Below are 26879 nucleotides of genomic sequence, written 5' to 3'. Positions count from 1 at the left end.
TATGGATTGCCCAGAGAAGCTGTGGCTGCCCCATCCCTGGAAGTGTCCAAAGCCAGGCTTGGAGCAAGCTGGTCTGGTGGAAGGTGTCCCTGCCCACAGCAGGGGATGGAACAAGGTGATTTTTAAGGTCCCTCCCAACCCACCACACGCAGTGATTCTGTGATATATGAAATTAGCATTGCCTGAGACTGAGCCATTTTACAGCTGTTTGCTTAACTCCACCACTTAGCTGTTTGTAGAGGGTGAGAGCACAACCACCCTCCTTTAATCCCTGAGCTGATGACACTCTGGAGCAGCCCTTTGTTTACCCAGGGCATCCATCGAGCCCTGTGTGCACAAACCCTGAGTGTGCCCACCTGGAGCAGACACTGCTGCACTTGCAGGTACCCCAAACACCTGGGCAGGCTGAGAGGAGCCAGGGGGACGTGAGGCACTGATGGAAACAGAGGGGACCACAGGGTGGTTCTTGTGTGCCGTAGGAGAGGCTGTGAAAGCTGCACACACCTTGTGGAGCCTCAGCTCAGCCAGAATGGAGCCCTCAGGACCTGAAAACAGCTGAGGTCAGGAGCTGGGTAAGGAAAGGCCTTGGGAGAGTGATCTGTCAGGACTTGGAGGGATTTCTCTGCACATCCAGCTCCCTCTCTGCTCCCCTGCTACCCCAAACACGTTGACATTTCCCCTCTCTGCTGGAGGACATGCACCTCCCACATCCCACATTTCCAAAGGTTTTCCTGGCCACCTGAACTCCCCCAGCCCAGCACAGGACTGCACATGGTGAGCAAAGGGCTGCTCACAAGGTAGAGTTTCTGTGGCTTAGGGTTATGTTAATTAATGAATTCTTTTTTATTTTTGGAGGCCTGCAGGTGTTAGTTTTGAAACGACAGAGCCTCACACTGCAACAGGGTAGGAAATGGATGGATGAAAAAGAGAATCAGAGCAGGCTCCTGAACCTGTTCTGGTGCTGGCTTTTAAACACATCGAGTCTGGGTTGTGCAAGAAGCCATCTGGTATTTAGGCCCTGCTGAAAGGCTGGCAGTGCTATGTGTGTGGATCCATGGAGCAGCTCCAGGGCCACACACATGGGCTCTGCTGCCTCCTCCTCCTCCAGGGCACTTGCTGCAAACCCCTGGAAAACCTGTAGGCCTTCACACTCTGCCTCCTCCTCTGGAATGTCCTTTGGTGTGTGGGAAAACATTGCTGCTGTTCTCCAAAGCCATGCTGCAAACATGTGCAGGACCCCAAAGGCTGAGCTAGGTCCACCTCAGGACAGGCAGAAGGTTGTGGGATGTCAGTGAAGGACAATGGTGGGAACAAGCACTGACCTCTCTGTCCATGCCTTGGCACTGCAGGACAGGCCTGCACTGACATCTCTACTGCTCCTGAACAGAACCAAAGTCATTCCCAACCTGGGAGAGCATCACTGCAACCAGACCAGAGTGGGCAGGGAGGGAAGAGAGGATTTGCTGAGCCCCACGGATGGGAAGCTGAGGTACAGAGAAGTGAAGTGCCTTCGATCCTACAGTGGCACAACAACTGAGCCAGGCTGGGCACTGCTGACACAAAGACTGGAGGCAATGAACAACACAGAGTTTTCTGATTTACCAGAACTGAAAAAAGCCAAAGCATCCCAATCCCAGGATTGCATCAGGAGGCACTTCCAGCCAAGCCCTGGGAACAGCATGTGCCACTGCAGTGATGCTGAGAAAATGCAAATTCAGATGGGATCAGGTGCAACTGAGGGCTAAGGAGAAGGAAGGTCTGAAGGGATTGTGAGGGTTTTGTTTGTCCCAGTGAAAGCAAGAGGGAGGTACGGCAGTGGTCTGTAAATGCACTGGGGACAGAAGTCCTGGGAAGGGAAAGTGCTGCAGTGGTGCTGGCATGAGAAAGGCATGAATCAGTCATGAGCAAATGCCAGCCCCTAGTCAGAAGAAAGTGTTCAAACCTCAGAAGGAAGAAGTTACAGAAATCCTGTTCAATGGGGAGCAGTGGGGGTGGAAAGAAAATCCTTTACAGAAACACTGGAGATTTTGGGAAAGGAATGACAACACATGGTCCTGTCTGACAGCAGAGCAGAGCCCGAGAACTGCTCCTACTCTGGAGTTCAAATTAAGTGCCTTAACTTTTCTTCACTGTTCAGGAATTTTGAGGGAGACTCTCCTGTTACACACAGCAGAGACCACACTGGTCTCCAGGCACTGCTGCAGCACAAATAATTCCTCACACTAATGACCAACCATAATTACATCCTTCCTGCAGCACAGATGACATAGGAGAATACCAAAACTGAGGAGCAGGGAGCAAACTGCAAGTTTATTCCATCCATTACTGACCAGGCTGTGTCCTGTGAGGATGAGAGCACGTCTGCTCTCGGACGCCATGGTGCAAATCCAGAGGGTTTATTGCAAGCCAGCTTGAACTTCAGGGCATTGCTTTCCCTTTCTGGAGGGGATGAACTCTGTCCCTTTGTTAAAACCTTTGCCTGCTGCTCTGGGAGTGCTGTGCAGGGGAAGCATTCCTGCAGCTGTGAAGCTGGGTTTGGGATGCCCTGTGGAAACCAGCAAAGGGGAGAGAGCAACTTTAACGCCGATGGGCAGAAAATGTTATCCCTGGCAGGAGTGAGTTTGGGTTTGTGTGGTACTGACAATGGTCTGAATGTAGGCATCAGGCAGCCGCAGTGTCTGTGTGAAATCATTCACACACCACCTTCACACAGGCCTGAGGAGGACAAGGGAGCAGCTTTCTCATTCTGGCCTGGGAAAATCTCAAAGAAGAACTAAACAAACCTTGGGAAGTGAAAAACCATCAGCAGGTGCTGTTTTTCCAACCTGTTTACTGGCAAAAGGTATTTATAAAGAGGTGTAGGCTCTAAGGACCAATCATATGGATTGTGCTGAACTACTGTATAGAGAATTTAGAAGAATAAAGATTGCTCTCATTTTCATCATCATATCGAGAGTCATGTCGTTACTTCTATGCCACCCAAAAATCATAACAACAGGTTTGGAGTTGAAATTGGATTCACACTTTTCCTGCCACACAAAGGATCACATGGGGTTGCATATGGAGTAAGGTTTTTACACAGCCTTGCTCACTCTGATCACACTCCAGAGGATCCAGTGTCGTTGCCAAGGGCAGCACAGAGGAAAGGCCCGAGAGGTGCCACGCCAAAAACCTGTCCTGCATGTGTCCAGTTCCTGTGTGGGTAAGAACACTTTTCATCCTGGACCTGCCCATGCTCCTGCTCCCTTTCTGCAGCCCACACTGCAGGACAAACCCTATCCTGGGAGGCTGTGCACAGAGGCTGGGTGAGGGTGGGCAGGGCAGGAGCAGGAGCTGGACCCAGACCATCGCGTTTCTCCCTTCTCCTTCTGGAGACATCTCAGATTTCCAGCACAATCCAAGTGTCCTGGGGGAATTCACCACCTCTGGAGTCAAATTGAAACTTGCACGCACACTTGTCTGGTAGAAAAATGGATTCAGGGGAAATGTGTGCAGTTCAAAGCACCCCAGACCCTGATCAAACATTCTGTGCTCTTTGTCCCTCACCCAGGCTCATTCCTTCTCCTGTCACTGGAGCTGTTAAAGACAATTTTGGTAATATTTGCAGGATGATACTGAGAGTTCTGGCCTAAGAAATCACTCCCTGAAGTGCTTATTTGAAAGCTTGGTTGGTTCTAACAAAGTCAGATGTATGAGTTTAGAAATACCAGCAAAATATAAATATTTGTGCTGTGGAAAGATATACATTGGCATATTAGATCTAATTAAGGAAGACTGTTACAGCTTGTGTCATGTGAATTCTGCTTTGGGTTGGGAGTGTCATTGGCAGAAAAATTGTCCCTGCTGCAGCAGAGTGGCCCTGAAGGACCTCTGGCTGCCCAGCCTGGTCTGGATCCTTAGTGGCCTTGGAGACATCCACAGCAGCTGCTCAAAACAGCTCCCAGGCTTTTGGGAACAATGGTGAAGGGATCTGTCCCCTTTTCAGCTTGTACTGTATCAATCATTTCTGCCTCTGGTGACTTTTCAGTGGTAAAACCACGGAAGGTGTTTAAAATCCACCAGTCCCTGGGCAATTCTGACACCAGGAACTTGTGAACAGAATTTTTTTTGTCTCTGCTAGTGCCTTGCTGAGTGACCAGATGCTTCCTGTATTTCATCTCCTGGTTGTTTTTCCTTTTTCCCTTTGCCTGCTTGGATTTTGGGCTCTTATTCCATCTACGTGCCAGGGTTCCCCTTGATGGGAGCCTCTGGAGACAACTCCCATAATACAAGGAATTAATCCTAGAGCCACAACTTCTGGTTCTAATCAGGAGTCAGTCCTAAGGGCTGAGCTGCAGCACAACCCTCACGGACAAATCCTCAGAATTTAATAGGGATTAAATCAATGGAGTTTTTATGGAAATTGAATTATACTGCATAGAAATTGTTTCATAAACAGAACCCAGCAGAAAAGGCAAAACTTCCTTCGTTTTCCCCTGGATTTTACAGTAGGGATATAATGTTCTGATGCCTTTTGCTGAGCATTCCAAGGTGATTAGATTAACAATGACATTTTTTGGCTGTAAAGGTGCATGAGAACACCTCAAAGCAGTGCACAGAAACCTGCAGAAAGGCAGTCCTGTAGGGAGGCAATGATGTTTATTCTTTTCCTGGATGAAAATAATGCAGCTCCTGCTGCTTCCTTAGTCTTGGGTGAGGAGGATTCCCTGGGAACTCTGTCCCTGGATGTGGTGCAGGAATCCTCTGCTGCCTCAGCCTGGTGTAACCAGTGCCTTGCCCTGGCCACCCTTCCACACCACAGACACACGTTCAGGCATATTCAGGACACAGCATAAGTCCAGAGCATCCAATCCTTTTCCAGGTTCTGCTGTTCCTGAGTGCTGATGGTTTGAATAAAAGAGCCTGGGATTTCAGCTGCCTGCTCTGGGCAGGTTGAGTTGGCAAATTCCCTTTCCCTCCACACCCAGGTGGCCAAGGGGCTGCACAGCCCAATTCCCCTTCTCCTTCCTAATCCTGCTGACCTCGTGGGTTTGGATGAATGGATAAAATCTAAGCATGAGCTCTTCACACTGATTTCAGTGGGAATTTGCAGATATCCCATGTCTATTCCTTGGAATCAGGCCCAGCTTTGCTCTGAACTCTGCACTAGCATCAATTCCACACTTTTCCAGTGGATTCTGGTTGTGTTTGAGGGATTTTTATAGGGTCACTCAGTCCTGCTCTGAGCTCGTGTTCCTCTGTCTGAACAGGAAAACGAGGGATTCTTGTAAGTCAAGTGAACAAGAACTTAGGATTTTTCTGCAGAAAAAGCCTCAGCTCTGAGATATGGGGGTTATGAAGGGATGGAGCATCTCAGCAGAAGAGCTGGGAAAAAGGGGCTTTCCCAAGGAAAAGGATCCTCACTGCAGGGCAGAATTTGGATTTTGCAGCCATAGGCTGTTCCTTGTATGAATGGCAGGACTCAAGGAGAGCTGCAGCCCCTCACAGCTGAGAGAAAACCAGTGCAAGAAGAGGGTAATTGCCCTTCAGTGGGGTGGTTTGAAAATAATCCAAATTAAAATATAATACACAGGGTTGCCAGTTCCAGTGTGTGCCAGGGCAGTGACTGTGCAAGTGTGACCTTTTTGGGGAGCATTTCCACCAGTGGCCCACACATTTGAGGACACAAATTCCCAAGTTCAAGTATCAAAGTTCACAACATCAGCCTGAGCAAATCAGTGAGACCCCAACACCTGATATTTTCTTCAGCAGGACATTAAAAATCCCATCTCTGCAGTGACACACTGAGCCTTTGGGTGAAGAGTTTCCCTTTCTGCTTTACTACATTTTAGCTACTGAAAGCTGCCGGTGGTGATGGCTCTGGCAGTGGTTTCCTTTCAATAGCACTCAGTTCTTGCCCCCCTGCAGCTGACAGAGATGAAGAGGGCACTGGAACTCCAGGCAGAGAAAATACAAGGGAAAGGTTGGATGGTAAGAGTGTGTGGAGTCCCAGGGAGATTGGGAACAGGAGCAGTGGAGGAGTTACAGTTTCCTTTGTTCTGTTAAAAGGAAAAAGGAAACACATCAGGAAACCAGACTGTGGAGCACAGGAAGTCTCACTCTGGCTGATAAAAAGGAACTGATGTGAGGTTGGTTCAGATGCAGTTATAAGTCAATCAAGCTTGGAACAACAAGAAGAGATATTCAGAAGAAGCCAGAGAGCCAAATTTTGCATTTAGCTGTAAAAAGAGTATTTTAACCTCTCCTAATCTTTTCCTTATCTTCTTTTTTCTTTTAAGAGAAGTTGCTATAAAAAGCCATTCAAAGAAGTATTTTCGCATCATACAGAAGTCAGTTTCCTGAACTCACCACACCTTCCCCTGACCCCACCATACCTTACTCCAGTTTCTTTCTTTCACTCATCAACCAACTTAAAAAACTGTATTCTTGCTGATTTATCTCTTCCCTTCAGATCAAAACCAGCAGTATTAAGAAGGGCAGGGGTTTTTTGCTGAATGAGGAATCAGCAGATGAGTAATGAGATGCTCTGCTGCCTGCTGGGTTATTTTTCACTGCCTCTGGATGACTGACAAGGATGGTAATGTTCAGTTCCTGGCTGTGCAGCTTTGGCAGGCTGGGCTTAAGGCTTTCTAATTTATTTTAATTTTTTCTGACTCCTTCACAGCCCTGGTGGAGTCCTGGGTTTGTCTGTGCTGGAAGAACAAGAAGGAGATAAATGCAGATAAAGCAGCAAGCTTATCCATTATACTTCCTCTCCTGGACTGTGTTTCTTACTGGATTTTAGTGAAAAATCAGGAAAAGAAAGAATGCTGGGCACACATGAAGGGTCATTTTCTGTACAGCATCCTGAAGAGAAGCAAAAGCTGGGATTTAGCACAACCCCTGTGTGATTGAACCTTCTTCCTCTATTTCCCCATGTCCTTGGCAGGGTGTTATTCCCAAATTTTGCCTTTGGTGCTGTTTGGAGAAGCAAGAGGTTTGTCAGGACCCACTGCTGCACATCCCTTTGGTTCGAGGCTGTGCCTCGGGCTGAAGGAAAAGCTTCTGGTGGGGGAGGAGGGCGGGAGGGAGGCACCGTTTGCGGTCACCTCGGTACCAGGGCCAGGTTTGCAGGTGGGCGTTGCCGGCGGGGGAGATACGCATCAGTAATTATGTGGCCTGGTAATGAGAGGAAGGAAGAAAACAAGCAGAAAATGCATCAACATCTTGAGGGCTTTGATACCTGGAACTCAGCAGAGCAGATCAGGCACTGTCCTGCCACACACGTTGCTGTTCATCCAGGTTTAAGGGTGATGAGGGCACCCCGACTGCCCGGGTGGCTGAGGTGACACAGCACCCACAGCTTGGCTCCACCTCAGACAGTGATTCCCAAAGGAGGCAGAAACCCACATTTGGGGGGGATATTTTAATCTGCATTTCAAACCAGCTATAAATGTGTGGCCACAGTCTTGTCTGAAAACATTTGTTGGCTCACAAAATGTCCTTGGCTGTCGCCCAGGGCTGTGTGAAAGGCCCCGTGTCACTGAGGTGCCCTCAGGCAGCTCCTTTTAGGTGCCAGAGCTTCATGTGCAGGGGGCATCTGTGTTCAGGTGTGCACCAGAGCACAGGAGAGGCACAGGCAGGGAAACAGACCTGCTGTCCAATTCAGGTGAGAGATCTGGAGAGAATTTCACATTTCTGGTGCAAATTGACTTCAAACCAGGTTATAGAACTAAACTCGATGTGTTAGAGCTGCTTTTTCTGGGGGCACATCCATGCACACCAGGCTTCTGCAGCTTTAGGGGTTCAGCAAACCCACAAAGACCTGAAACCCTGAAGTTAAGGCTCCCTTGGCTCCTTTAATTCTCCTGCTGGTGCACGTTTGCACAGAGGTGGGATACAGGGTCTGTCTGTAAGTGCTCAGGTGAACTCAGGCACAAGGAGAGACACTTGATTTTCAAGGGCAGCTGATGAGGGGCTGTAAAGGAACCTCAACACTGATAGGCTGTGGGGAAAATAAGGACTGGGAGAGGCTCTGTGCTGAGGCTGTACATTCATGTGTTCCAGACCTGACCCTTTGGAGCAGATGGGAGCTGAACTCAAGAGGAAAAAGGTCCTGTAAGTCCAGGAAGGGGAGACCTGAAGGAAATAAACTCTGCTGCCTGCAAAGCTTTCTCAAAGTGCCCTTCCCCCAGCACATCTCACCTCTCAGGGTGTCATCTCAGAGCTCACTCCGAGGCACAGCCTCCCCTGTGCTGCTCCTGCTGGTGACACTGCAAAGAGCAACACCCTGCACCCACGGAGCTCCCACGGGGAAATGCTGCCAGCAGGGACAGGAGCTGCTCCTTCCCCACCTCACAGAAGGAATAGCCCAGAACTAAAATCAATAACTCAAATAAAAGCGTGAAATCCTCAAGACACGCACTGCTACTCCTTCGAGTGACCACATCCTGTGAAGGTGAACAGAAACTACACCAGGCTCTCAGCACCCCCTCAAAGCCTCGGAGAGGAACCCCAAGGGCTTCAAATCCAAGAAGTTGCATTGTTTTGTTGGGCAAAGGTTTTCTCCAGAGCAATCATCTTTTTTTTTGAGCAGAAAAAAAATACACTACAGGCTCGGAAAAGGCTTTCCCAGTGTTTGCTGGCAAGTGGGAGTCAGCACTGGACGCTCTGAGCTGGCAGCACCGAGGCTGGAAGTTCATGCTAAGGCAGGAGATGTCCCTTTGCACACAGGTCTCGAAGGGAACATGAATCAGCAGCATCAAAATATCCCCATCATAAAAGCTTTTGAAACAGTTTTTGGTGTTGGAAAGTTATTATGCAATATAAATATCTTTGAACGGGGATTAGGGTAGGAGGGAATATTGCTGTTCATGCCCTGGAAATTCCAGATGGTTTTGTTCCAAATTGCTTTTGAGGGACAGCAACGTGGAAAGTTGTTGTCCCTCCAATCTTTGTGATTTATTTATTATTTTTCCAGTGTGGAGATTAGGAGCTTGCCCCAGGAGTCAACACCCTTTAGCCAGGAAAGGCCATCCCTCAGGGGCCAAAGCCGGGGTGATTAAAAAGAGCCAAACAGACATCAAAATTGCTCAGAAAGGAAACATTTTCTTAGTCTGAGATCCCGATGGCCAAATTTGAGAGCGAGAGCAAACGCCTCCAGCTCACAAACGACAGTGATTGCTCCAAAAGCCGGCCCCACCCTTTGCTATGGCAACGCCAACACACGAGTCCTCCATTCAAGGACACGGTTGTCCTCCACTCGAATAATGCAAAATCCTCGCTGAGCGTCCCTCAGAGGGGCTCACTGATGGCCACAATATCACGATAAATTTGTTTTCATGGAATGGAGGCAACAGCCACACAAAATGTACTTTTTCATGAACCAGCAAGCTCTGGCGAGTATATTTGCTTTAATTATTCTTCATACATAAAGTGGAACTGAAACAATTAAACCAGTTTGAAACCACACCATTTGTTATTGTGAGGAAGGCCATGCATAAGCATCTTGCTGTTAATGAGATGTGCCCTTTTCTGATTTATTGTCAGACAATAAAACCCAAGTACCCCAAACACAATGCAAGCCGGTCAAAGGGACGTGTTAACGCAAAGAAAATGGGATTCGAATGTTTAGAAGCGCAACAAAAATGTTGGTGACTATTTAAAATTAGTGCAAACACAAGAGTCAGGCGTTTCACTGGCTCCCATCATCATCTACCAGTGCTGTTCACAGAAAATGAACAGAAGGTGGGAATAGCTCACAAAGATCTCCTGCACTTCTTCCTCCACAGAGCCCTTTGAGGGGGCACTTCCCAAGACAGCCAGTCCCTCTCATGGCAGATATTATACAGATTGTTTAGAGAATGCAGCAAAAATCGCCACCAACCTCCTCAGGAGGTGATCTGATTCTCTTCAAGATAAATAATCCTTTGTGAACAAATAAAAATGGGTTCATTTTTACAGTGCACTGGCTCAGACAGTCACATGTGATGTCAGTGCATGGTGGAGAATGAGGATCTAAAATCCTGAGGTGACCTTGTGTTTTATGTTTATATCCATGGAATTCCCTGTTTGGGCTGAAAGCCTGAGGACACCTCAATTCACACTTGCACACAATGTCCACAAGGGATCCGTGTCCACAAGGATCACCCCAATCACATTTATTCTCCGGCCATGCCCTGTTTCCCCAGCGTGGCTCAAGGGTCCAGTGGATTTATCCTTTCATCTGCAGCTGGGCAGGCATGCAGTTAAATTGCTCCAGGGAGGTAAAACCAGCAGTCAGAGAGTCATCAAGACCCTTTCTGACAAAAAGATGAAGAGGAAAGTACAAGCCTAATATTGGAGATTGCAGGCAAAGAGAGAGATTTGCAAAGTGGGCTGGACCCAAACCCCTACATCTGCCAGTCTGCAGTTAAAGGCTTCAGCTCAATTAAAACAATAACCCTGTGCAATAATATTGCATTGCCTTAAAAAACCAGTCATTTGTCAAATTTAAATTGCTCAAGAAGAAAATCATCTGGAGGGCACAGCTCTGTCCCAAATCTAGTAGTTGTCCTCTCCAAGGACAGGAATATTTCTGAGTTTGGGGTGGGAAGCGCCTTTCCCCATGCCGGAACTCAGATTTCATCTGGGCCCGCCCTGTGCTCTTGCTGTAGATGATGAAAGAACCTTTCTCTGTGTTTTTCTTGCTCTCCAGTCACCGATGTGCATCTTTCTGCCATATTTTTCCCAATACAAATGCAGAGCTCTGAGATAAATCAATGCCTACATGGTAAAGCAGAGCTGAGGGCACAATTGCTGTTAAATTGGTTTGCTCTGGATGTGCCTGGGGTTGCTTTGCTGTGCCCTCAGAGTCAGAGCCACCCTGCAGCACAGGTTGAATACAGAGCTCAGCACACCAAAAACATTGCAGCCTCTCAAGCCACATCCTCTCGTGCTGCCCTTCACCTGTGGGAAGCCAGGCAAGGGGGTCTCACCCCTGCCTGCAGCACATCTCAGTGTGGGGAGCTGCCACTCCCTGGAAGCCACTGTTTTCTGCCCAGCGTGAAAATTTACAAGAAGTCTCAGCTAATCCTTTAGGCAGGACAGGAGCACTGATCTCAGTGCGTGGCACAGAAAGAGGGTACACTGTCAGAGGGGACAAACAGGACACGGGGACCTGCAAAGTGCTGCTGATCCTGGAATGGCTCAGTGAAGGAGCCCAGGAGGAGATCCCTCCTCTGGGTCCTGTTCCTCCCAGCCCCAGCAGTCTCAGGATTCCTGCAGCAGCAGGGCAGTGGCAGAGCAGCTGGAGAGCAGGCCCAGGCCCAGGGCAGTGACCTGGGATGTGGCCGAGTTCCTCCTTTGGCCGCAGCCTCCAACGTGACTGCGCCGAGCGCGGAGTGTCGCAGTTCCTCATCCCAAACCGCAGCCTGGGGGGAGCAGCTCCGTGCAGCGGGGGAGAGGAGCAGCTCCGGGGCTCCGGGAGCCACGGGGGAGAGGGGAACAGCCCAGCTCTGCTCAGGGGATGGGGCAGGGGGCTCCTGGCCTGTGCAGAAAAGCAGGTCCATGTGTGCACCGCAGCAAAGGCACAGATGGGGAATTTCTGCACTTTCACTGCACAATATTTAGGGCTCCACAAATCAAAGAAGGTTGTGGTGCATTAAATGTATCCTGAATGAGGCCCAGGTTACTTTTGCTACAGATCTGAGGAGGTGGATGGGAAAACCTGTCTTATTCTAGCCATAGCTGCCAAATATTGTGCTTTCAACACTCCCGCTTTCTCCCTTCCTTTTTGAAATTCACCCTTTCATTCCCTCTTTCTTTCCTCTTTCCATTTTCTCTTCCTGCCCATCTCCTTCCCTTCCCTTTCTCTTAAGATCCTTCCAAACCTTGCACTTGTCACAAGCTGCAATCTAAGGGAGATAGTTTCAGTTCCTGCCCCTTTGCAGCTTCGTTCTACCCAGGTCAGCAAAATAAAAAAAATAAAAAAAAAAGGAGAAAAAAAATTTTAAAAAGAGAAAAAAAAAAAAAAAAAAAAAAAGGGCACTTTTAAGACGAGCACGACACCCCACCCAGGCAGGCGATAGGCATCTTTCGAAATCCTCCAACCCAAACACACCCACAGCGTCTCTCGCTTCAAGGCTCCTCTGTCCGAGCTGCTCCTGTTCCGCAGCGCTCCCGCAAGGAGAGCCCGTCAGAGTCACACAGGAGTCCCCCAAAGCTCGCCCTGTGCTGCCTGGGCTTGGAGAAGCACCTCAGGGAGCTTGGAAGGGCTCGGATTATCTTTCCAGGGGCCGAAGGAGCGGCGCCCTGGCCGGAGGGCAGGAGGGGGAACTGCTCTCCCAGCCCCAGCATCTCCCCTGGTTGCTCAAGGCCACCAGAGGTTGGTTATGTTGGTGGTTTATTTGCCACACTCTGCTTCCCTTTCCCCCGAGACAGGGTGATGTTTCTCCCCCAGCCCGGGGCTTTTGCCCCGCCAAAAAACAAAAAAAAAGCTGCTGAAGGAAACGCGCGGGCGACCACCAGAGCCAGAGCGCCTCTCAGCCAGGGCCGGCGAGGGAGCAGGGCCGGGGCACAGCACAGCCGGGCAGCTCCGAGCCACGCCGGGGTCAGGAGCTGCCGCTGGCACTGCCCCTGCAGCCGGGCACGGCCCCGGCCCCTCCTCGGGCCCCGGCCCAGGGCTGCGAGCCGGCTGCGAAGCCCCGGGGAGGCGGCGGGAGAGCCCCGAGACGCGGCGGCGGCGGCGAAAGAGGAGGAGGAGGAGAAGAAGGAGGAGAAGAAGGAGGAGGAGGAGGAGAGAGCCCGGCCGGAGCCGGCCCCCAGCCCCGCGCCCCTTCCCAGAGCCCCCCCCAGCCAGAGGGGACCCCCAGCCCCTCCTGCGCCCTTACCTTAATAGTGCCGTCCATCGGGAATAACTTCCAGCCGGGACCAGCAATATTCCACACATTGACCCGGTTTAGCCTGCCACTGACGCCTCCTGAAGTTTTTTATCCTTCTCTCTCTTCTCGCTCTTCTCGCTGCCCTTCCAGCGGTTTTGTTGCTCTCTCCGTACCCCTCTCCCCCTCTCTCTCCCTCCCTCCCTCTCTCTCGGTCTCTCTCTTTTTTTAACTTTGGTTGTTGCAGCAGAGCGAAAAAGAGACAGTTAACCGGATGAAACGTTTTTTTCTGCTAATTTTGGGAAGTGAAGTCACTCGAGGAGGAAACCTTCGTCTCTACGCTGGTCCTGCCTTCTTGATGAAAATATATATATTTTACATACAGGATATTTGCTCCATTTAGATAAGAAGGGGCAGAACAATAGCCACCTCTGTCACCGCTCTTGTTTGTCGCCGGGACAGCCCGGCCAGCACAGACCTTGCCTCGCACACCAGCCCGTGTTAGCCAGCCTGTGTAATCCCACGGTTTAGTTTAACGTGGGGTTTTGCCTTTTTTTTTTTTTTTTTTTTTTTTTTTTTTTTTTTTTTTTTTTTTTTCTTTTGGCTGGAGCAGCTTTAGCCTGACTCACCGAATTTCCGTCTCTTCCCACAGATTTTTTTATTAATGCGTTTTCCAGTCAACGGGAAAAATTAAGGGGATAAAACCGTAAATGCAATTCGGTGACGGCGGGAGGAGGGAGGAAAGGAACAGCCTGGCGATTAAAACGTATTTAAAGCATATTTCGAGCCCGCTCCTTCACGCCTCCCGGCACGGAGGGTGAGCCGAGGGTGCAGCCGTGCCAGGAGCGAGCAGTGAGTGCAGGAATTCAGGACAGACAGCCCAGGGATTGAGCACAGGCTACGGGGGGCTGCGGGCGAGCCGAGCCCCTCGTCCGCGCTTGTCCCGCGGGGAAGGGACGCGGGGCTGGGAAGGGAAGGCGCTGGCATGGATGGTTTTCCGTCACTTCTTTCGGGTGCCGGGAGTCCTTTCCCAGCCTCCTCTCACAGTGCCAGATCCTCGCTGAGATGTTAAATCCCCTCAGGGCGAGGGGGGGGGGGGGCACCACCCCCCCTCCCATAAAAATGTCAGAACATCACAATAATTATCAGAACAGCAGAACTTTCCGCTCCGGTGCCGTGTCCTGACGGGCACAGCAAACAAAACCCCTCAGCCAGCAGCCTTTAAACCTCGCTTCAGACCTGGCCAGCCCCTGACGTGCAATTCTCCCTCTCATTCAAACCGGAGCGAGCAGACGAGGAGAAACGCTCCTTTTCCTTTTTCCGGGAAAAGCCGAGCCCTTCCAAAGGAGCTGGGAAAGGAGACAATACCCGCCTGTCCAGCTCGCCGCTCCCCCGCCCTTGCCAAAATAACCACGGCGGAACACATCATGCAACAGCCGGGGCCGCCCTTCTGCCCCGCTTCTACAACCCGGGGCACGGAGCGGAGGGGGAAAGGAGGGGGAAGCCGAGAAAGAAAAGTGTCAAGGCAGGAGGACACCCTGCCCGTCGGTGCAGAGCGTTACCTTGTCCAGTGCCAGTCGTGTCCAGGCTTTTTGTTTCCACCTCTCTTTAGTCCAGCCACGGGGAAGGGGATGAGGGGAAGTAAAATTATATCCGCAGTTATCCTGCCCCTGCCCCTTCCAAAAGGGAAATGCAATAATGCCACCAGTGTTTCTCCCCGGCTGCGGCAGAGATGCTTTATTAATACTTTATTTCTCCAAGCCCGAAACTGCCAGGAGAGAGCCGCAGATCCCCCTTGCCCCTCCCTCCCCTCCCTCCCCCTCCTCTGAAATTAGCCTCATCAATTCAGCTACAACTTTGCAGTTCGGATGCAGACACGGGGCTGAACGTGACCAGACCTGGAGGTTTTTGGCTCGCTGCTCGCCAGCGCTTGAGGCCGCCTGCAGCCGGGAGGTGAAGGGGGAGCGCGGGGACAGCCCGGCCGCCTCCCCCGGCCCCGCGGCCCCGGCCTCTCCCGTCTGCTCCCGGGCCCGGGGTCTGCTCCGGGGTCCCCCGAGAGCCGCACATCTGGATGCTGCTAGCGGGGTCAGGTCCCCCCTTGCCTAGGGCCACAAAACTGGAGCTCAATTAAAAGAAATCGCGGTTAACCCTTTGCTTTCCTCGTTCCTTTAGCTTCTGCCTGCCCTCTATCCTGCCCCCACCCCCGGCAATCCTCCGGCCCGGCTCCCCCTTCGGCGTTCCCGCATGGCAGGAGGCGGCAGCGACCAGAAAAGCGAGAGGTTAAAGGGAGGAGTGAAACGCATCCTTTCAAAACCCGAATGGTTTCCTCTCGAGAAAACGCTCCCCCACCAGCCCCGACAAACAACGCGGGTGGGGGGTGAGGGAGAGGACAGGCTGAGGATCTCAACCGCGAAAGGAAGGGGAAGAAATGCCCTGGAAGGAGCGTCTGTCACCCACCGACCTCACAGGGCACTCTGAGTCGGGGCTGCGGGACCGACAGCGGGGGAGAGCCGGGGATCCGGGAGAGGCGGGGGAAAACCACTTGAAAGCGTGCCCAGCTCACGGGAGAGGAGCCCGACACCCTCCCAACACCCAGAGCCCAACATCTTCAAACCCCCTTGCCCAGCCCCGGGGAGAAGGGAGGAACAGATCTGGCCCCCGCCGCGCATCCCCGGCGCTCCCAAAGACGGGAAGGTGCCGAACAGACCCCCCACCATCCCAGCGGGAGATATTTTAGGAACCCAGCTCTGCATTTTATGGCCAGATGGGCACCATGACCCGCAGAGGCTGATTTTGCATGTCTGGGGATGACTGAACGGAGCCCGCTCAGGTCACTTGTGGTACCCGGTGTGTCAGGGATGCTCCGCGCTTTTCCTCCTGTGTTTGGTCTAAAGCAACATTTGGGAGAATCCAAGAGATAAGGGAATGTGCGAAGGTGTTACACACTCTAAAGACAAGCCGAACAATCTGCTATTTTCCTCCCAAATAACTAAAAATAGAAGCTTTGCTTTATTTTTGCTTTCTGTTTTTGTTTTAATCCCCCACCTCCCTCTCCCCCCCCCAAAAAAACCCAAAAAACAACAACAACAACAAAAAAAAAAAACCCCACAAAACAAAACAATAACCACAAACAAACCACGAAAAACCTCAAAACCAAACCCAAAGCCACCTTTGAAGTTATGCCACACATTTTGGGAAAGGCTGGAATATTCATAACTCCGTACCCCGAGCTCTGAATCATCCTGGGTGGTTGTGCGGTGACTCTGGCTATTTGTTGTTTAACTGAGTATTTGAGGTTCTACCTGTTATTTAACTGAGTATCTGACTTTTATCTAACTGAGTTTTTAATTGTTATCGAACGTTTAACCAAGAAGAGGGGAGCTGAGGCGAGCAGGGGAAAGGCGGGCGCGGGGCTGAGCAATTTGCGCCACTCTGGATCTGTTGCTGTTCCTTTGGATGCACAGCAAAAGAATTAGGATCTGTTCAGTGTGGTCACCACCACACATCTGGAAAATCATTTATCTTTTGGGAACCACGGAAGATTTCAGATGCTTACATCGGGACAGGCTGGTGGAAATCAGTTACTCCTCAGTTATTATTATTATTGTTATTATTTTTCTCTTTCACGCCGTTAATGAGTGGAAGGGAATGGTCGAGCGGCGTTTTTAATGAGTTCAGTATTAATCTCGGGCTTGGCACGTCCCCACCTCCTGTGCCTGTCCTGGGGCTGGGTCCTAGCGGCCGCAGCCCCACACGAGAAGGTGAAAAAGCCGCGCTCGGCGCGATCCGAACGAAAGAAACCAGGAGCCACTGGGGGGATGTGGCCTGGAGCTCTTTTGTGTCCAGACCCAAAGTAGTTAACCCTCGATGGAGTTCGGTGCCAGTCCCTCGCACAACCCCAAAGATTTGGATTTTCTGTCTGTTACCCACACGGGATTAGCGGGCATCACATCAGAATTAAAACCGTCCGGTAATTCCCTAGGAATAAGCACATTGAAAACATTTCCGAGCCCCATGGCAGGTTGAGAACCTGATTTTCTGAGGATGGGAGAGGGTATTTGCTTCTGTCACCTCCTCTGCCCCCAACACCATCAGCCGAGCTCTCGCTGAGCCCAGTCTGTCGCTGTGAACTAACGCAGTCACAGGGGAGGGGAGATGAAAAAACCCCAACATCCACGCCCTGCCTCTGTGGCTAGAAAGTGCCTCATTTCCCACTAAACGTGACGAGGTGTCCGCTTTTCAAAAGGACCTTTCAATACACATAACCCGCGCTGGGTACACTGTATTATATATCTAATAATATATATACTTGCTAGATAACTTGCCGTACATTCTATCCTCACTAAAAGTATGTACAATTCCCATCATTCGGTACTTGCAGGGGGGCAGAGTTTACCCCGCTCCAGCCTTCACTGGAGGGAAACTCTCCCCCAGCTCCAGTGAAGGTTTAAAACCCTCGGCTCTGACTTTCCTCTGGCACCGACCCCATGGCAGACAGAAAAACGCGACGTGTTTGTTTATTTTCTAACCCCTCATTCTTACAAGCAGAAAGCCCAAACTGCAGCTCTGGGAGTTGATCCACAGAAACGAATCCAAATTTTAGACTCAACTAATTGGGCAAACCTCCGCTTCTGAGCTGCAGCAATAAAAAGGAATCAGGAGAGTGTTGCAGCCGCAGAACTGAAGGATCGGGTCCCTCCTCTGTGCAGGAACAGCCCAGGAGATCTGGGAACCTGAAGCCGGGAAGTTATTCCCCGCTAATCGGTACTAAGTAAAACATAATGTCTTAAAAGTGGGGTGGAGAAGATGCAGCGCCTTTGAAGCTGCATCGCAATGAGGGGCGAGCGGGGCGAGCCAGGGGTGTCCTGCCTGCTTTTATTTGAGTTCCGTGTCCCAGTAAAACAGCGCCCGCCCTCCCTCCCCCATCCCGCAATTATTGAAAAGCTGAGGCACAAAACCCAAAAATACTGAAGGCCAAAAAAACAGACTGCAGTGCACTAGCTCCGAACGTCTGGCCCCTCGCTTGAGGCCATAATTAATTCGAGATTTATTTTTATTGGAGAACCCAGTCTCGTCTGACCTTAGCCAAACAAGACTTCAGCGAGACCCTTGATGCGCTTGAATGGAACAGAATATTTCTCTCTAACTTCTCTTCAGGCAGCCGTGCCTGCTTTGAATTTGTTCCTCAGACTTCATATATTTGGAGATTTACAGGAAAGATTTAAAGCATTTTCCCCCTTTAGCATTCACTCTCTCTTTTCTTCCCTTTTTGCTCCCCTTTCCCTCCACACCTCCTCTCCTTCTAAACACGGGGAGAGCACAGGGAGGGCTGGAATACGAAATTCCCTGGATCCAGCTTATTGGGGAGGGGGGGGCGTTTTTCTGTAAATTTGGAAAGAATGGAGCCTTTAAAAGGTCGCAGAGCTGGGGGGGGGCGGGTGGTTGCTGCTGTCTAAAGACGGAGGTTACTGGAAAAGCTCATCCCTTGTGCCCGGTTTATTTTAGAAAGCTCCAACATGCCACAATTCCAAGAGAAAAACAACTTTTCTCCCACCTTCACTTAAGTGTCGTGAAGGTAAAGCGGGGAAGGAACAATGCCAGCCCTTCCCCGCGCAGCGCGGGGCTGAGCACGGGAAAAAGGCAGGACACGGGGCACGGAGAGGGAATTTTCTCTTTAAAGTAGAGAGGTGCAAACAAGACCTAAATCCTTAAGCACCAAGCTGCCGTAAGGCGTGAATCAACGACTTGCTAACGTCCGACAATTTAGCTGCGTTTGTGGCCCGAGAAATGGGTGTCAAAAAGGGAAAGAAAGAGAAACGATTTGGTGTAAAGGTAATTAGTAATCACCGAGGGCGAGTGACGAGGGAGTTCACAGCAGCTTCTGCCCCCGAAGCCACTGCAGTCCCCACCCTCCCTGGAGGTGCCTGTCCCACCCTCCTAGCCCAGGGGAGAAGGACTGGAACCCTCCGGGATGCCAGGACTAGGGAAAAGGGAAAAAGGAATAAACAGAAATGGATAAAGCGCTGGAGGATGCGCTCAACAGGAACATCAGCACGCGGACCGGGGAAACACCAGTCCGGGGAGGCTTTGGTTTTCCCTTTCCTGCCGGGCTCAGGTTTTCCAGCTGTTCCTGGGAGCACGGGCAGGTTTCTGCCGCCCGCGCATCCCTGAGCACCTGCGGGCTGACCCCTCACGGACCCCTCTGCAACTCCTTCCCCGCGCTCGGCCCACCGGGCACCAATCCCGCTGCCAAACAAACGAAATCCCGGGATAGTCTGTCCTGGGGACCTGTCCTCTGCTGCTGTTCAGCGGGAAAGGGATGTGTCTGTGCCAGGCTTTGGCAGTGCCCGCTCCAAAGAAAACTTCACTGTTTTGTCCTTAAAATAAGAATTTACCCCCTCTCTCTTTAGGGCTTCTGTAAACTTTCCAGGCGGAAGGAGAGCAAGAACAAACCCAATATTGTTCGCAGCCACGCAGCCCCTTTTCCCTCCATGAATATCCTTCTTTGTGCTGTACCACAAACCTTACGGCTGCCTTAAACCCGTGCTTAAAGCAGAACCCCGCGCTCCCACAGAGGGTCCGTCCCGGGGCAAAATCCATCCCGGTGCTGGGGCCGCTTTCGGCGGGAGCTGGAAGGGGCAGCGGGAGTCCCCGGGTCACTGCGGGCACGGCGGAGGGACAGGGGAAAGCGGGGGCGATGCCGGGACAGGCTCCCCACCGCCCCCTCCTCGCCTCCTTTTCCAAGGGACTTTCCCTGGAAAGCCTCGCCACGGGCTGGAGTGGAAACTCCCCCGAGAGCAGAAACTCCTGGAGAGGAAAGGGGATCCAGGGGCAGGGAAGGGATCAGGGAGCAGGAAAAGGGGATACAAGAGCAGGAAAAGGGGATATAAGAGCAGGAAAAGGGATCCAGGAGCAGGAAAGGATCTCCAGGAGAAGGAAAGGAGCTCCAGGAGCAGGAAAGGAGCTCCAGGAGCAGGAAAGGAGAGAGGCTCACCCCGGCCCCGGGCTGCCTTGAGGAGGGCAGGGCACGGGAAGCGAAAGCAGAAGCGCTGAGTGTGCGAGGAGGAGGCGATAAAGGGGACATGAAGCGTTTGGGTGTTGCCCAAGGGCAGAAGAAAAGCGCGGGAGAATAATGAACCCCCCAAATTATCCTCGTGCCGCTTTCACACACATCTGAAAGTACAGACTGCTGGGGCAGGGGGGAGCGAGGGTGCTGTGACCTGCAGGAGCTTGTCACAGTGGTAATAATTAAAGAATCAGAATTCAGAGGTCATGTTGCTTTGCTTATGGCCCTAATTCTTTCCATATCCCTCCAGTCAGGATTCCAGTGCTGTCTTCTTTTACAATTTAATTCCCCAATTATATTCCATGTTTCATTCTCTAAAGTCAAGTCCTCCTGTTTAGATGAGATTAGCACTCTCTGATACACTGTGAATTATTAAATACTTGCAGATCTGTCAGTTCCTAATAATCTGAGGAACAGAAATTCTTCAACAGTTATGCAGAATAAGCCATGAAGAATAAAAATAAAAGTTTTTTTATTTCTACTAATTCCCAGCTCTCCATTGAATTAAAGGCCCTGCAAGAAGTGGGTATGAGAGAGAAGCTTGGGTTCCCCTGTCAGGATTTCTATGGGACTGGATTCCCCTTTCAGGAGTTCTATGGGATTGGGTTCCCCTTTTAGGAGTTCTATGGGATTATGCCCTGTCAGGAGCTCTGTGGGATCTCCCATCAGTGCTTTCCATAACCCCTCTGTGCTGTGATGGAAATCAAGGTTACAGCACTGAGAAGCTCCAATCCAAGAGACTCCACAGAAAAATCCTTGTTAAAACAAAACGTTTTAGAATGGAATCCTTCTCTGCCTCCTGCAGCTCCCTCACCTCACCTCACCCCTCGGCCTGCATTTGCAAAGCCCCGACAAGAGCCCCGTGGCCTGAAGGTGCTCACAGGATATTTGGTGAATTTGTTCCCCCTGGGAATTCCTGTGGAGCACCCTGTAAAGCCCCCTGTGTGCCCCAGCCCAGAGAGATGAGGCATTTCTGTCCGAGGCACAGAGCAAACCTGAAGCCGATGCACATTTTCCATCTCTTGGGGGGGATTTGGAGAGAAGATCAACCCCAATCTCTCTTTTTCTGGTGGGGGTGGTGTGCACATCCCACAAAAGTAACAAAGAAAATAATTCTCCCTTCCATAAGACAGCAAATCATCATCATCATCATCATCATCATCATCATCAGAATAATCAGAATAATCAGAATAGACAGAAAAAGAGAGGCATTGGGACTCAATCATCTCTCAGTCTTCTGCTTTTCAAACTTTGTGCTCCTCAGAGCTTGGGAAGCCCTCCCAGGTCAGTGTGGGGCAACAGGAAGGGAAGGCAGGCAGGGGGGTCTCAGTGGGACTTTGTTCAGCTGCACCCACCCTCCCAAGATGGGGAAATGCAGCAGTGGAGAGTGGAGGTGTCCTGCCCAGGAGCATGGAGCTCACTCCACCAGGGCATGGATCCATACCCACATTTCCCAGTGCCTGGAACATTCATCAGTCCCAGCTCTTCTGTAAATAAGCCGGGCACCCTCAGCATCTCTCTGCTGCTTCTGGATGCATTTGAGACACTGGAAGCTGCCACCAGGGGCAGAGTGTGACCTCACCCATGTGTTTAAGGTTCAAACTTCCCTCAATTTCACCACATTCTCACCTAATGGAGAGCTCTGAATGAACTGCCCAGGTACCATTTGGTCCCACTGGGATAGAGCTGCCCAACCCAAACCATTGAGAGTCAGTGGCAGACATTTCCTTTATCTCCAGAAGATTTTGGATCAGACTTCATCAAAATCCTGTCCATTTTTTTAAGCACAAATCATTTCCCCAGTGCCATCGGTGTGGGAGAAGTTCTGCAGACAGAATGGCAGTGACAGTGTCCTTGCCCAAAATAACATCAGCTGAGGAGGAAGGGCTGTGTGAGAGCCCAGCACAGCACAGCTCATCCCTCCCTCCATAGTGTGGGTCCCACCTGGGGAGCTCTTCCTGCTGGATATGGCACAAACCTCTGGGAAGAGAACTTTGTCCCAGCCTTTGTCCTGCAGGGCTGCACTTCCTGAGGAGGCTGCCCCCACACAGACATGAACAGGCTCCCCCAGTCCTGCTGGAATGTTCAGTTATCCAGGCCTGGGGCTTGGTTCCACCTGATTCCAAAGGAATTTTGCTCCTGGCAGGAGCAGTCCTGGATCTGCCTCCCAGCCCAAGGCAGTGGCTCCAGAGCATGTCACAGGGCCTCATCTCCTCCTTGCAAACAGAGAATCCCGGGGCATTTCCCACATCCCCCAGCCCAGCTGGCCACAGCCCATCACACTCTGGGGAACACCTTCCTTTGCTTGAACCCAGAGGGGATTTGCCTTCCAGACTTGAATTTCAGCTGTTCCCCACAATTGCTGTTGTTCCAGAACCTGCTCCAGAGCTATGTGAACTTCATGAGCAAAATGAACTCACCAACATTCCCTGAAACATCGAGATGGGAGTGGGATTTGGGAGATATCAGCCCAATGGGGAATCCTGCCCACTCCTGGTTGGATTTGTTGTAGAAACGTGGAGCAGCTGCACAAACTCCCCCAATGCCACATGACCTGGGATCACCCCAAACTCGCATTTCCACTGCTGATTGTCCCAACAGACTGCCCAAACTGAGCCATAACCTCGGGATTACTCACAGGGATCATCCCCGATAATGTGGATGCAGATGAAAATCCCAGTTGGAGCACAGATCGTTGAGAGAGGGAAAGGGCAAAAAGAGAGTGACCAAATTCCTGTCATAAATTATTCATTACAAATTATCCACCCAGCTCTAGTTAACACCCTCCTGTGTTTCTTCAGGGACAGGACAGGCTTGTGGTTTAGATTTTCCCTAAGTGCTGCTGCATGCAGGGTTTGCCTCAAACGTGTAACCCAGATGTCCCAGGCTTGGTTTATTTACATTCTTGGGAGCTGTTGTGAAAAACCCCTATATGATGTCAAATATAATATAGAGCTCAACTGAGGTATAAAGGGACAAGGCTCTGCCAACCCTGCTATGGTTTATGTTTTAATCTTTAGAAAAGAAAGAGGCAGAGTGGCCCATCAAAATACACTGAAATATTATTTTTTAAAACTTTGAATAAATAAATATATAGGGAAATAAACTAATAAATGCAAACAAGTATTTAGAGAGCAAGATTTGGTAATATCAGTTAAAAACCAAAACAACTGAAGTTAATTTTCCCACTAAATTGCATGGAAACATTCAAGCAGAGAAAGAAACACGAGAAACACAGAAAAGAGTTCCAGTGTGACACAGCACTGCCTGGTGTGACAATCCATTGCCTCAGCAACCGAGAGAGATGTTTGTCTTTGACTCATTCAATATTTTCCCCCTCTAAAGCCATTCTGAAATGGACCTTTCAGAAACCCCACAACTCCACAGATCATCCTGCACGTGGAATTCAGGAGCTGGCATGGCAGAGAAGAGAAATGCAATTTAGCTTCTGGTTCTAAGAGGGGCTGGGAAAGCAGAAAATTGGAAGGAAATCCAAGGAACCACTTTGATAGAACTCTGGGGTGTGACCCTGTAGCACAGCCCCATGGCTGTGTTGGTTCCACAGCAATAAACCAGGACCATACTGGAATTTAGGACAGCCTGACCATAGGATAACCCAGTGAGCACAGCACCAATGGAGGATAAAAGACAAACCCACCTGAACTCATTGTTTGTCCCCCATGATACAACTTGTGATCCAACCCTGCACATTTCCAAAAAATAAATTTGATATTTAAGTCTCTGACTCCACTGAAGATCAAAGGATTTCCTTCCTGCTAAATTCAGTAAGAAAGTGAATGAGATTTTCAACCCATACAAATCACTGTGAATTTGGGAGGATTGTAATTTTTGACATTACCTGTTTAAAGATGCTGTCATGTCTTACCTTGACGTAAGACGAAGTGTCTGGTACAGTCTGAAACATCCTTACTTGTTTATTAGATATATTTAAAGGTCCTAAACTTGACCTGCAATAAATAATAAAAATATTCCCAGTCATATATATGCAAATAGAAAAATAGAGGAATAAAGCCTGGTTTAAATAATAAGATTGGTAATAAAATATAGAGCAGAGTGATCAAATATTTAAGTGTTACTTTTAAAGGACAGAGAACCACATCAGCACAGTGACTAAAACCAAGTAAGAGACTCACAGAGTAGGGATTTATTTCTCTTTTTTAACAGCAGTTTGGTTTTTCCTTTGGATTCTGCCTCCTCCTCAGGAAAAAAAAGCTTTCTTCCCTTTTGACCACAACACAGGGAGATGTTTGACATTTGATTAACTGAATTTCTTAGCCAACAATTAAAAGCCAGCTGAAATACTCGTGTTCTCATGTCGAGCCTAGTTAACCCCATTGACTCGTACCCCGAGGTTTCCCGTGGCTGAGCCAGGGGCAGTTGCCTTTCCTGGCTCATTGAAACCATCCTGAGCCATTAACCCGGCAGCCCCGGCTGATTTAAGGAACCTTCCTCACCAACCATAATTAAACCATAAATTAAAAATGTATTCTGAAAGGAAGCACAGCTGCAAATATTAAAAGAACTCCCAGGACTGTCAATCCTGTCTCTGTTTCAGACTTTATCTCAGACTCAAGGCACCCCATTAGATTTTGTGGACTCCTAAGACTTGATGAACTCTTGATGAACAGAGGGGTTTTTTTTGCCCCCAAAATCGCCACTACAGAGACGCAGAGATTAACAGCGATGGTGAAAAATGTGATGGTGACACAGACCCGCAGCCACCAAAACAACCCCAAAAGTGATTTTATTTGTCCTCCCCAATCCTCTCGGGGGCTTCAGCACTTCTGGATGGCACCAGAAAAGAATCAGCTGAGTGTGAGCAGTGTGTCACAGGGAAGGGCACACACACCCCTCACACACAGCCCTCACACACATCAACCCTCACACCCCTCACACACACACCCCTCACACACACCCCTGACACCCCTCACATACACACACCCCTCACACACCCCTCACACACACACACCCCTCACACACACACCCCTCACACACACCCCTGACACCCCTCACATACACACACCCCTCACACACAGCCCTCACACACACACACCCCTCACACACACACCGCTCACACACACACACCCCTCACACACACACCGCTCACACACACACACCCCTCACACACACACCCCTCACACACACACACCCCTCACACACACACCCCTCACACACACACCCCTCACACACACACACCCCTCACACACACACCGCTCACACACACACACCCCTCACACACACACCCCTCACACACACCCCTCACACACCCCTCACACACCCCTCACACACACACACCCCTGACACCCCTCACACACACACCCCTGACACACACCCCTCACACCCCTCACATACACACACCCCTCACACACACCCCTCACACACACACACCCCTCACACACACCCCTCACACACCTCTCACACACACACCCCTCATACCCCTCACACACACCCCCCTCATGCCCTCACAGCCCTCACAGCCCTCACACATCCCCGGCTGCCGCCCCAGGAGCAGCCGGCCATTCCCCGGAGCTCCCGCCGGACGCTGACCCGGCGGGATGGGGAGGGTGCCCCGGGATCCCGCACCCCCGGCTGTGGGGCTGGGGCTTTTTCCAAGCTCTTGAGGAGGACGGAGGGTCCGGGCTGCGCCTTCTGACCCGAGGCAGCCCCGGGTTTAATTACAGAACTGCGCTAATGAAGCTGCCCGGCCGCTGGAGCTGAGATCCCGCAAAGCCCGGGGACAGCCCCTGGAGCCACCGAACCATCCGTGGAGTTAAGGGAAAGAAAAAGAGGAAAAAAACCCCCAAAACAACCAAACCACACAGCCCAACAACTGGAAAATAAAAGTTCGCTATCTGCACGTCACCCCCCCTTTAATTGATTTTTAAAGTATTTATTGCCCGTCCAGCTGGCACGGGAGGGCAAGCGGCTCCAAAGCGGACAATGTGTTTCTGATAAGTACAATTCTTTTTTTCCTGTCGTCCTCCCTCCTAACACATTCCAGTTTCTTTTGCTTCTGAACTTGCGACGGGGGGTGGGGGCAGGCAGAGTAGAGGGACAAGGTAATTTTGCCTCGCCTGTAAATTTTCTGGGGTCAAGGATTCCCTTATTGGTTTCCCCTGCTCTCCTCTTCACCCCTGATCAGCGTCCCCCCTGCCTCCTTCACCTCCCCGCTGTAATTACGGCTGTGTATGTAAATAAATACATCTGCATATTTTGGAGCCACTTCTCGAGAGCCTGCAGTGGATTATTTATCAATCGTCTCGCCCTGCCAGCGTCACCCGCGATGTAAAAAGGCCTCCTAAACTACTTTTAGAATCGCTTGTTCTTATTGCTATGATTGACTCACCTTTTAGACCCTTTCCCCTCAGCCAGTGGCACAGCAGTTTGTAAAGATCCAGGCTGAGAGCAAAGCCAAACTCCCCACCAGCTGTGGAGCACTGCCCTTGCCGCTGCACTTTTGCGGGGAGAAGAGAGATTTAAACTTGCTGGATCCAAAGCAGCGCTGAAGTTAAAATTCCCAGCCCATCCAGACAGGCTGCATCAAGCAGGCATTTCCTCAGGGGGCTTCTGTGCTGCTCGCAGCTCCGGGACGTGCTTTGCTTTCCTTTCCCTTGCTTCTCTGCCCTCTACTTTTCATTTGATTTCCGTTTTCCCCCCTTATCAATATTCCAGCTGTTCGCTCAGATTATTCGTGGCCATGGGACATCCTCGCCCCATGAGCCCTCCTGGCGTTATGACGGACTTTAAACAATACACACACACACACAGAGAGAGAGAAAAAAAAAAAAAAAAAGGAAAAGAAAAAAGGAAAAAATATCACAACTTAAAAAAAATATTGCTGAGGAGTCAAGCCGAAAAGAGACGCTGAGTGGAGCTCAAGTGCTACTTTAAATCCCCCCTTTTAAATAAGGAAGTTTCAAATATCCGTTTTTAAATCATCGTTCTTTATTTTGAGA

General features: G+C 50.4%; 1 protein-coding gene across 4 annotated transcripts in view; it reads right to left on the bottom strand.

Moving 5' to 3' along the window:
* The window catches only part of FLI1 (Fli-1 proto-oncogene, ETS transcription factor), an 88740-nt gene extending 62097 nt beyond the window's left edge, over positions 1 to 26643 (bottom strand). The window contains exons 1-2 of one of the 4 annotated variants that reach the window (XM_063417756.1): positions 26270 to 26643; positions 23789 to 23870 (exon numbers count right to left, since the gene is read on the bottom strand). In XM_063417756.1, the coding sequence (XP_063273826.1) occupies positions 23789 to 23827 (39 nt within the window). In that variant the 5' untranslated portion in view covers positions 23828 to 23870; positions 26270 to 26643. Of the gene's footprint in view, positions 1 to 12848; positions 13411 to 14398; positions 14562 to 23788; positions 23871 to 26269 lie in introns of those variants that run through there. The other 3 variants (XM_063417758.1, XM_063417759.1, XM_063417757.1) reach the window with 3 other exon arrangements.
* Between the last annotated feature and the right edge of the window lie 236 nt (positions 26644 to 26879).

Source organism: Prinia subflava, chromosome 22 (assembly GCF_021018805.1).
Source record: "Prinia subflava isolate CZ2003 ecotype Zambia chromosome 22, Cam_Psub_1.2, whole genome shotgun sequence".
NCBI classification, from domain to species: Eukaryota; Metazoa; Chordata; class Aves; order Passeriformes; family Cisticolidae; genus Prinia; species Prinia subflava.
This window is presented reverse-complemented; position numbering and strand designations above follow the sequence as displayed.